The following is a 12,439-nucleotide window of genomic DNA, read 5'->3' on the forward strand; positions in this document are numbered from 1 at the left end:
TCATAATGTTTCCCTATTTGCTATTTAAGTAAAGTCCCAAGTCTTCAGTCTTCTCTTCATGGCATTGCTGTGTTCTGATCCTAAGGCTCTCTGCTTTCCAGAAAATTCTTCTATAGTCTTTTTCCAATACCTTGTACTTGAGCCAAACAGGGTTTTTTATATTCTATCTCCTATTTATGTCTCATATTTTCATTAAGAAAATATGAAGATTATCTCCACCAAGAGTTTCTTTTAACCATACTTTTACCTCAGTTCTAACCAACCAAACCAGTTCTTGTTCAGTTGGAAAGAACCTCTTATGTTCAGTCTATGCCTGCTTTGGCTGCAGTAATCGCTTTCCTTGCTAATCTTCAATAACACTTATCATATCCACTCTATTTTTATCACCTTCTTCTTTGTATTGCAGTACTTTTTGTACACAGTTTAAGTCCCTGCTAGACTCTGCCTAGTGCTATAACTTCTGTCTGATAAGTCTCTGCCTTTCGTAAATGCCTGTGCATGTGTGTGTTTTAAACATAGTTGATGACATTGAAGTGCTTTGAATGGAGTTTATCTATTGCAGAGAAGTACCTTTAGAAAAGGCTCTAAATCTTGCTTGCTAGAGGCCCCTGCAGTTAGTTTATAGTAAATTGTAAACAGAAAATGCTCCTTCCAATTTTTTTTTTTTTTTTTTCAGAAGTGCCGGGGTCAAACCCAGGCCTTGCACATGTTAGGCAAATGCTTTACCACTGAGCTACCCCTAGCCCTTGATGCATGTTTATTGAATAAATCAGTGACTGATGGGGAAAAGTAGATGTCCATAAGGTAATGGTGTAGGGATTGGAAAGGGGTGGTTTGGGGAAGAAAGAGACATTTAATCTCTGAGATAAACTAGTTGCTTGTGATATAATAAACTCCCTGTGATTTGTGTATGACTAGGCTAGAGAAGGAAGCATGATATGACCCATAGATTTTTGTTGGTGTTTGGCTAAGACAGGAGACATGGGTTGGAAGCTTGCATTGTCCTTTAGGATGACCACAGCCTGAACTGCTTGGCAGTACCAATTTATACCTTCTCTTTCTATGTAAAATTCTTAAAAGTGGCCCATTTAATTGATGGTATATGGTCATGCTATTTATTGAATACCTCTTTGGCTATATTAGGCGGTGGGTCCCTTTGGTTATGAAACTCATGGTGTAGACTTTTTTGTTGTTGTTACTGATGATTAAAGCCAGGGACATTGTACCACTGAGGTATATCCCTACATCCCTAGACCATTTTATTTTTTCCTTTGAGACAGGGTCTTGTTAAGTTACTGAGGCTGGCCTTGAACACAATCCTCCTGCCTCAGCCTCCTGTGTAGCTGGGATTACAGGCTTGTGTACCATTCCCAACTATGTCATAGGCTCTTTGGGATAACAGCTGTCAGTTTGATGAGGGTATAAATTCCCCTTCTGTCACTCTCCAGAAACAATCTGGACAAGTTCCCAAGACCTCTGTATGTATCTTTGTATGACTGTTTTCTTCAAAACAGAAAACAGAGGTCTTGAGCGGGGAATTTCCAAGTCATTTCCAGGTTTCAGTGTTTTTAAACCCAGAGGATTTATCAGTGGTCAGACATGTCTGGGGTAGTAGGAAAATAAATACTTCACAGAGTTGTTAAATTGCTTGGTCTTCTGCATTAACGATCACACAACCAGATGCAAGGGCAGGATTCCTGCTAGTTGGCAGCTGCAGCTGGTTATCAGTAGGAAGGCTAGAGATCATAGAAATTGGACTTCTGCCTCATCATTTGTCTCTTCCAGTGAGAAGAGCAAGAGCAGCAGGGCATGAGGTTTATATATTTCCCCTTAATATAAATTCAGAGTGTGGTGGACGACAGACTAAGTCTGAATCCAGGACTTCTAGACTTTCCATTCATCACTAAGAAGGAAAAGTACCTGGATCATAAAATATTCCCCACTGGAATAGACCAAGGACCTCAAAAAAAGGGTAAGAATAGATTTCTCTGCTATAAATGTGTCTCCCCGTCAAACATCAAGATGAATATATATATAAATATATATATTTATGTAGGCAGTTGTAGTTCAGTGATTAAGAGAGAGTTCTGGAACTTGGCAGCTGGTGTTTGATCATAGTGCCACCCATTTCTAGCCAAAGGATCTTGGTTATATTACTTCAACTTGTCTAAGTTTCCTTATCTGTATGTAATTTGGAGGTTAAATAATAAATGACAAAACAAAATCCCTCTAATTGGTAGATTCTGACAACTAAACCTGTTGGTCTCATAAAACTGTTGTAGCAGTACTTAATCTATAGTCAGCGTTCCTACACTCTAGTTTTTACTGTTTAAACACTTGAGAGTAGTAGCAAGTATTCTGCCTTACCTTTGTATTTATGTTGACAGGATGGAACTTCTGTGGTGTGTAATGAGTCTCTGCTTCTATGGGATCCTACAAGTTGATGCCTCAGGTAAGTGAATGTCTTTTGACAATCAATTAAAATTTAAGTCTTGTTCAGGGCAATGTATCCACTCTTTGAGAACTAATTGAAAAGAAAATAATGTCTATTCCCGTTATCTTCTGTAGTAGCACAGAATCATAGGTTTGACAGAATTGGTAGAATTTGGTGATAAGAGGGATCATTGATATCTCTGGTCTTCATGGGACACAGTGCACTTGGGGCATGTGGTCTGTTGTGTATAGACAGAGGACATGTTCATCACCTTCAAGACAATTAGAAGACTGATTCTTTTCCCTTATCCTAGGTTCTATGGGAAAACAAATGGTAGTACTGTCTGTTTCCCAAACCTCGGTGGAGAAGCCTCAGTGGTTAATAGGCCACTGAGACCCTAAAAACAAACCAGAAACCAAACCAAAAACTTAAGATGGATTTTTGCCATAATGCTTCTATATGGGAAAGAAAGGACTTTTCTTTAGACTCATTCTTTCTTGGAATGTTGCTTTAGAAGAGGAGCCAGCCAAGACCTTTACTGAGTTTGAATAAATGAATAGCCATCATCAACCTGGATCATATGAAATCAGAGTTGGAAGGGCCTTGATATTAGAGAGGGCATGTTTTGGGGTCTCCTCTCATCTCCAGCATCGCTGTTCAGAATCATCCCCTGGAACTTCTAACTAGTGATCGCCCATTGTATTTTTGGATTGATCACATTTTTAGAAAGTTTTTAGTACAAACAGAAATTTCTCTTTGTCATTTTCATACATTTCTTCAGTTCAGTTATATGATTGAAACAGAAAATAGTTAATGCAAAGTTTCTTCAATTTTAATGCAAAGAACATGGGGATCCTCATTTGAAAAAGATTCCCATGTATAATTCTCCTGAATACCATAGACTATGAATATCTTTGCTTTAATTCCTATTCTATGTGAGAGGGCTTCAGAGATGTTGAATCAGTGATTATGTAACCATGACCCGAGTGTTCTGCACTATATACCTTCAACTGTTGTTCACATGGCATGAATTTGAGCCCTCCTACCAACCTGATCATCTTTGCTGGGTGCATTTCAGTTTTCTATGCCACTTAAAGCATTGTATTAGAAACCAAAAATAGCTCTAAAGGAGGGGTATAACTAGGACAGAGTGCAGCTCAAAGCTGAAAGTAGAGATAACTTCTAAACTTGTTGGCCCTTTGGGACTTCACAGAGGAAAGATATATTTTAACAAGGGTGATATTCAGTTGGGATACACTAGTATACAGACAGGCTACACTAGTATTCCAGCATCTCTCCAACTTGTTTGGGTTTCTCATTTGCTTGTGAATGACTCCATGTCCTGATTTTTAAATATAACCCCCAGTTTTAATTTGTTCTTCTTTGAGTTAGTTCTGTTGAATGTTAACTACTCACGTTCCTTCCTTCCTTGTCCATTTCAATTAAAACAATACTGCAAATCACTTTTAATCCCTCTAACCTGGTTTTAATTTTCTTCATGCCAGTTATTTCCTAAATGACATTAGCTCTTTCTTCTCTCTTCCTCTCCTATTCCCCATTCTTCTGCTCCTCCTCCCCACTCTTTTTTCTCCCCAAACACCTGTCCTCCTCTTCTCTTTTCTTTCCCTTCCTTCCTTCCCTCCGTCCCCTCTCCCTCATCATTTCCTCCCTTGGTTTTAGCTACCTGAGGGCACAGATTTGTCCATTTTGTTTGTTCTCCAAACACTTGGTATAATGATTGACACATGGAGACATAGTAGGTGCTCAATAATACATGTTAAATTAATGAATAAATATGCCTTCACCTTTCCACTTTTTTTTAAACTCAGACTGGCTAGTTTTATAAAGGAAATATTTAAATCCATACTGGTAATTCATTGTGGTTCCATGTTTTACCTCACCTTTAAGAAAAAGGAGAGGGGCGAGGTTTTCCTGTTGAAAGATGAAGGAGTTCTGAGGGTAGTGAGAGCTGATGCCTCCCCAGTGGCTCTGGCAGAGCTTTTTTTTTTTTTTTTTTTTTTTTTTTTCCCGAATGACCTTTACTGTAATCCATCCAAGGAGTGTCCCTTCCCCAAATGCCATTGGTAAGTGAGCTCTACCCAGGAACTATGACTCATACTTCTGCCAGGGGAAGCTGACTTCTTGAATAAGATAAATTCTCATTCCAGCCCCATTGAGTCACCGTGGGAGCAGGAAACATGCTGTAATCCCCTAGGCCCATCTGGCACATACTCATTTGCCTTCCTCATGAAGAGGTGTATTGTGTCTGCGTCAGGGCCGCACTTCCTAGTCGGAGGGAGAGGAGTAAAAGGGAAGCATTGTTAACAAAAATAAAAGGGGCAACTGACTCTGAGGAGGAAAGGGACCATTGCACATCTTGAGGGATCAACCAAGTTCTCTGTGTGCGAAGGTATCGCCTTTTAAGATGGAGATGCTGGCTGACCCGCTGGTCTTTGATGAGGCTCTCTCTGCGCTATGGGTTCTTATCTTTATGGAAGCACCAGTTTTTATAAGGAGCAAAAGAGAGTCTGAAAACCTCAAAGCACTTTACCTGCATATGGCATTAGTAAGAGTCTTATTTGTTGTTTGGGGATTGTCCGTGGGACCTCGCTTTAAAGAGAAGTTTCCAGTTTTAAAAAAGGGAACCATAACAATTTCAGGGTTTAGTAGTACACACTGAGGCACAGAATTCTGACTTCCAGACATGGTCTTCTGGTAGCAGAACTATGGTTTCTTACCCCTCCAGGGGTGGGTGAGCAACATTTACATCTCAGGTAGTGACAAAAGCAAATAATATTTAAAAAAAAAAATATCCTTACTTCCTTTTAAGGAACTAAATATTAGATAATTATAATAGCGATACATAATTATCATGTGGTAGAGTGATAATAATAAAGTTCCTTTTGTTTTAAAAAGCAGTTTGCATTTTATGTATTCAATGTCATTTGATTCTCACACCCAGATGATCAGATGGCCCATGACTATTAGAACTCCCCTTTTTGGATAAGAAAACTTAAAATCAAAATGGCAAATGAATTGCCCAAAGTCACACAGGTAATAACTTAGCATAACTGAGACTTCAGCTAGTTTCTCAGTTCCCAGGACCCATGTTATTCTTACTAGATATGCTTCTCTTGGACCCTAGCATAATGTAAATAATTTAGAAAGAAGGTCTAGGTCCACGGAATTACAGGTAAATCATTTGAAGGAGACAAAAGTAGTCATCTTGCTAATTGTTGAAGAAATACTCAGTAATGGTTTTCTGTGCTGTCTAGATAAGGAGTCTCTTTACAACCTTATCTTCAGAAGGAAAATCTTGACAATCCTAACTTCAAACCTCAGTATTCTCATTGTTGCTTGTTAGAGGGTTCAGCACTTCCACTATTATACTCAGAGACGTTTCCATTTGCGAGAATTGAAAAGGAAACCTTGGAGTCACCCCACATTTCTCCTTGGCTTGCTTCCTGTTGGCTGTGTGTTAGAAACCTAAACTGTTAAAGCTGCCTCATACTAGAAATAAAGATATGGAACCTGAGACTCCAAATTGGGGAGACAGTGAAAGTGGCACCATATCCAGTATGGTGAACTTGAATGATATTGCTTCAACAAAAACATTTGCTGCACAGTTCATTTGAGAGAGAATATACTCTGCGTTATTTCCCCCAAATGCGTGTGTGCATACAGATCTTTGAAAGTAGCTTTTAATTTCCCAGTCAACAGTTAACTATGTGCTCATTGCAGTGTTAAATTTCCAACATATTCTCATTGGGGTGAAGGTTAGGAAGTGACGAGCCAGGGAGATAGCGCAAGCATATGATGCTCATGATAACATGCCTGATAGAGCAGATAGAGCTGGTTTTGAAGGCTGACTCCACCTCAGAAGCAGGGCTCTTTCCTTGATAGCACATTGCCTTGGTTCTGCTATTGAAAGCAAAATCCTCTGATTCGTTTTCTATAATGTTTTTATGAAATCTGCAAAGAGCAGAAATGATCTGTTGATTTATTGGGCATGAATTACACAATGCAAAATAAATAAATAAGTAAAAATGATGAGTTATGCTAGTAATTTACCATGTTAGGTTCTGATTGTTTTACTGTGCAAGCTGTTTAATGACATTAAAAAAGTCATTTCATCACTTTTTGTCACTATGTTCTGACTTGTAAACCCAACCAGCCAACCAACTAACCAACAATAACAGCAGACCTCAGCTAATTCAGCCTTGTCCTCATTAAGGAAGATTATGCCTTAATGACACCAATGGGATATACCGTTCTTATTACTCAATTAAATGGCTTCTAAGAACAATCTTGACAACAATAATTTCACATTTGATCATACATTTGATCATTCTATTTTGCAGAATCCAGGGTGAAAAGGGGATGGTTCTTCTTTTAAAGGTCCTACATTAAAATTTGAGAGAATGGATAGAGAATAAATACCCAGTGGGATGCCATGAGAGACCAGAGAAGTTAATAACTGTTTCAAGAGGTAGCAGGGAAGACTTTTCAATCAAAGAATAAGTGCTCTTTCCTTGGAGGAAATGCATTTCTTGTTTGGTAACAGAATAGTACAAGGTAACTGAAAGGATAGTGTAAAGGCGATTCGAAGCCAAGCCAAGCTGGAACAGGAGGTTGGGAACAGATTGTGGAGCACAGGAATCCATTCAGAAAAAGACAATCATTGTGTTTAATGTATTTAAATATAGTTCGCTAGAGTGCTTCCCCCCCAAATTCTATCTTATTTCTATAAGGATGTATCATATCTTTAATGCTATGTAATGGTTCTTTCAGCTTTTGTTAAGAATTCAGTTCGTTGCCAGCCTCAATGGCCTCATTTTATTTGAATGTGCTTTTTGAAAAACTCCACACTCAGATGTACTTGTGACATTCAGTCCTGTCTCTGTCGCCCATGGCCGGTCATACTGAACGCTCTTCGTTTCTATGCAATTTAGTGCAAACATTTGGAGAATGTATGAAGAATATCATTTCATTTTATTCTTAGTCCTAAAGGTCATTGGAGTCACAGAATTTCACTCTGTTGTCCTTTAAATGCTGCTTCTTAGGAGCCAATCTCACCATCGACCATTGAATTTTTTTTCCCCCTCCAAGCTGCATTTATATTTTGGAACACACTGATGTTTATTTTTTAGTTATTTGTACTTCCCAAGGGTGCATATTATGTAGCCTGATTGAAAAGAGATTTGAGTACCCTAATTTATTGGTCTGATGCTGACTCTGCAAATAAACAGCTTCTTGTAGTGCAGTGATGATTCTGTGATTGAAAAATGACCTGATTCTTCCTTCCCATGGCCTTGTTAGTTAAGAGAAACTAGAAATTCTTCAGGGAACACATGAGTGCCTATGACTGAAAGTAGCAAGGATTGGTTCATAGGAATTTATTTTGCCCTTTGAGTCACTTTCCTTTTCTGCTATTTCCCTTCCTTATTCCAGAATATGTGTTTCTGCCCTACTGAGGTGAGCTCTGTAGAATCAGATCTGCACCTTAGAAGTGACTCGCCACTAGACCCATTCTTGCTCATTTTTATTCCACTGCTTTCTGCTTAGCCCATTACCTACTTTAGGACACAAGATATGTTCCCACCCAAGATGAAACATGATGATTGCCCTCTAGTCTACTGGGTGCTGCCATCTCTCATTTAGTTCTGAGAGATGAAGAGATAATAGATACACTTTACAAAAACTCTGGGAACCTCAGTCAATCACTCCAGGTACTTGCCATCCAAATCTATAAAAGCTCAGGTATAGAACTGCCTTCTGTTGTCTTTCCCCATTTTAGACACAGTAGGAAGATTGAAAAATACAGGATGGCTAAGAACATGAGAGAACAGAGAGAAATTAATCACACCTTCAGTGATCTTGACTTGTCTGTGTTCTCTTGTTTCCTTGAATTTTGTTTCTCTTTCTACCTCAGGAGTCAAACGCATGTGCAATAAAGCAGTGTATTAGTAGAAAGTGAATCTCACTTTCCTACGATGTTTGTAGGTACTGAAATAATAATAGTTTAAGGCTCTTGCCTATCACTCGTTTTTTTCCTTCCAAGATACATTTCTATTTTTGGAAGTGCTCTTTGAGACAGACAGGAATGTGGATTTTGATATGTATATCAAGGTGTCCGTGTTTGCATTTTTCACCTGAGCATAATATATAGAATGTTGTGGTCTCTTCAAGATTTGGGTTTGCCCTGCCATGCCAACAAGATGGACCAGGGGAAAATATTTGCTCAACTGTGCATCCTCAGTGTAAACTCCAGAGCCTGCTCCTTTAGACAGATGTTCAAGAAAGAGAGGAAGCAGAAAGCAAGTGTATCTATTAGTCACTAATGATCTTTCTATATAAATGTTGATCTTTATTAATTTACTATGGTGTGTTTTTTTATTACATTTGCATAACAAGTACAACTATAGTTGAAATATAGAACTTCATTATGTTTCAAAGCAAACACGAATATGTAAATTATTATTCTCAAGAGATCCCAAATGGACCATTATTTGGTTCTCTTTTGTTTGTCTTTTACTTGGAGAGAAAGCTTTAATTGTTCATCACAGACTTGTTTGATGTTTATATGCAGTAAACCTACTAACTTTAAATGGATATGGCTGAGTTAACCTGAAAGGTCTGTCCTTCTGTGCATTCTCTGGGACTTCACGCTGCCCCAAAAGTTGACTAATGAACTAATTTTTGCTTTTCAGAGAGAAAACATTAATTTTATCCTTATATTTTCTAATTTTCTTTGGGCCGGTTTTGATTTATATGGTCTCCTAAGGAAAATGGAATTTCTCTTATGCAACATGATCTGACACCCATAGATGCACCTTACGTACCTTTTCAGCATTATTCACTGTCCACTCAAGATAAAGGAAAATGAAGAGAAGGGAGGAAGAGAGAAGGAGAGACAGAAGGAGAAATACAGTGAGAAAAAGAGAAACAAATACAAAGGATAAAAAGAGAGATACAAATACATTTTAGAAATGCAGAGAGGGATTTGCTTAATTTGATATACACCCTACTGCACTCTTTTCAGATTACAAAAAAGCTTTTTTGTTTTTGTGTTTTGATACTACACTTAAATATTCTCTCTTTTGTCCTGAAGTTTGCATTGGATCATTGAATGATTTCCTTTTGGGACAGTTGGTTTTTTTCCTAGTATTTTTTTATTGTTTTATTATGTTCTTCCTTCTTAGTATATTAAAATGATAAGAAGAAATAGAAATGTTAAATATTATAGAAGTTTCCTTACATGTAGTGCACCTCCAGATACGAGAGCCATCGCCATCTCCAGGGATAAGGCTTTGCAACTCAAGACTTGTATACAGCAGTGGCAGTGGAGGCTTGGAGCTTCTCATGACTTTCACAATAATGAAGGAAGTGGAGATAGTCAGAGTCTGGATCCCCTTTTGCATTTTCATAAATTCCAAGGCACAAAAAAATCTGCTATTTGAAACTGACACTGAGCTGTGAAATGTCTTTGCTAGTTGCAATGTATTGCTTGAGTCTCAGTATAAACCCAGCTTATAGTCAGATCTAGAAGAAGGATGTAGCTTTGGAGAATAATTGAAATGAAATTTTTGAATAGAGTAACTAGTAAATGGAATTGTAGCAGGAATCCCTCCCTCCCATGTATGCAATGTTAACAGAATGCTAAGGAGTGTTTCAAGAAAAAAGTGAAGACAATGTCCTTTGTTCCTGATTGCTTTATTAAAGCAAGGTCTTAGTTAGTTCACCTTTATTACTCTAAATGTCCTGTTATTAAAAATGATTCTTCATTTCATCTACAATACAGTGATAACTGATGACTGCAATAATAGCCATGAAGCATTATACACTATTGATATTTTTAATCAGTTAAGGAAGATCATGTTAAACTAAACATGACTTTAGATCTCTTACTAATGGAGAATAGCCAAAGTGTGTGTGTGTGTGTGTGTGTCTGTGTGTGTGTCTGTGTGTGCGCACACACATGAAATAGCAAGGAGGAAAGGAGAGGGAAATAATATTAATTGAATGAGAGAGTATATTTGTATAATAGTATATAAATTACTAAGTAGTTCCATGTGATAGAGGAATGTTTTCTTCTATGTTTACCAGTGAGGAACTCCAGATTCAGAAAAGTGAATTAACTCATCACAGCTAGTAAAGGGTAAAAACTTGTACTGCTATTTCGTTTTAAGATGTATGCCATTTTAAATATACCATGCTGATAACTGAATTCTTTGTAATTAAAACTCTTTATTTTCAAAACGTGTCAACCAATGCTGTCTGTCAAAAATTGATGACAGAGAAAATATGTATTTGAAAAGAGATACCTAACCAATTAGCAAAACAGAACATAAGATGTGCTTTTTAGTTATGCAAATACTGTTTCAAATTGATTTGTACCAAACTTCCTGAAACTCCTACAGTATATTTCAAAGGTATATATTCAGATTATAGACCACTTTCCAAGTTTATATACATTTCCCTAAAGGAAAACACTTCTAAACAAGAACAACTTTGCAGATGGATGAAGGGAATCTGACTTAATACAGATGTTGTGGGTTTGTGTGGAGTGGGAGGCTGGTAACTTCAGTGTGCCACACAGTTGCTTTTGGTATATCCATTTGGTTTCCATGTGGCTAACTCAGATACTAACTGTACCTCTTTCTCTCTAGCCATCTACTGCAGGCTCTGTTTCTCCTATGTGTTAAGGGACATAGTGAATGATGTTTACATGTGGCTCAGAGATGTTTTTGGTATCCAACAGTATACAGTTCTAGAAAATTCTTTGCAGTCTAAAAATGCCAGTTCTTTTTCACTATGCTTTGGCAGTGATGGGGTGTGAATTTTGAAATTTGATTGTGGTTTCACTCCAAGTTCCTTTTTATTTCTGATGGAGTTGGAATGTTTTATTCTGCACAGAAATTGTCACTTTTGTGTGTGTGTGTAGCAACAAAACAGCTAAAATAACCATCACCTGGACTTAGCAAGCATACAAAAGATTGGGCTGGAGGGATTATCACCAACCTATTCATAGGTAAGCTATTCCACTTACTGCAGGCTTTCCAAAATTGAAATCCAAGAATGTTAATGCAGAAATCCTCTTCAGTCCTAGGAAAATCAGTTTCTTAATAGGCTGCTTATTCATTTTAAAGGTACAATACTTTTGTCACAAAAGGATAAATATCCCCCTCTAATTTTGAGACTGTATCTGTGATGTGATAATAACAGGTCAAAGATCTATATAACCTCCAATTTTAGGGAAACTAGTACTTTATGATTAGGTGAAAAAACAAGTTCAGCAGATGCTGTCTGGGTACCTGTTATGGACAAAGCTTTGTGTAATGGGGAATGTAAAGGCAAACAAGACATTTTGCATTTATTAATTGTTCATAGTGTATGGGCATGGACTAGACATCATACTTGCCTATACTGGTAAAGAAGGCAGTTATCTTTTCCATTATGGTGCTTACACTCTTGGGGATGGATTGCAGATGAACAAAAGGGATAATTAAACAGATTTTTATAAACAGTTCTATGCTGGTTATCTATAGGGCTTTATATTGATGGAAAGTAATGGTGCAATACTTCCCTTGCTGGGTGGTTAGGAAAGATCTATGTAAGATGTCTTTCTATTGAGGTTGAAGGAAGAGAAATTGCCATCTATATGCAAAGCAGAGGGAAAGGCAGTGGGGTAGCATGTGTCAAGGAAGATGCTGAGGATCATTCCACCAGTGTTGCTGGAGCTTCAAGAACTTGTGAGCAAAGGGCAAAGTAGAGGTAGGCAGAGTCCAACACATACTAAAGTTTTGTTACATTTTCCTTCATGGTTGGAAAAACCACTGGAAGAATCGATGAGGGCCATGACATTATTCAGCAGTCATTCAGTGTTCATGCTAGTTACTATGTAGGAAATAGATTGGAGAAGATCCCAGTTTATCTCTGCATGGTGAACAAGGCCCCTTAAGCAAACCTTTTGTTGTAAAGCAGGTAGAAATGCTACATTTGAAA

At 37.8% G+C, this 12,439-nt stretch overlaps 1 protein-coding gene across 3 annotated transcripts in view; it reads left to right on the forward strand.

Moving 5' to 3' along the window:
• Positions 1 to 12,439, forward strand: part of Il1rap (interleukin 1 receptor accessory protein) — a 134,209-nt gene that overhangs the window by 38,138 nt on the left and 83,632 nt on the right. For all 3 annotated transcript variants that reach the window (XR_007110193.1, XM_047564108.1, XM_047564109.1), the window contains exon 2: positions 2,388 to 2,452. Coding sequence is in view for 2 of the 3 variants with exons in the window: in XM_047564108.1 (XP_047420064.1) it covers positions 2,389 to 2,452 (64 nt within the window). In the remaining variant the exon portion in view is untranslated. The remainder of the gene's footprint in view (positions 1 to 2,387; positions 2,453 to 12,439) is intronic.

This window comes from Sciurus carolinensis, chromosome 9 (genome assembly GCF_902686445.1).
Source record: "Sciurus carolinensis chromosome 9, mSciCar1.2, whole genome shotgun sequence".
NCBI lineage: Eukaryota > Metazoa > Chordata > Mammalia > Rodentia > Sciuridae > Sciurus > Sciurus carolinensis.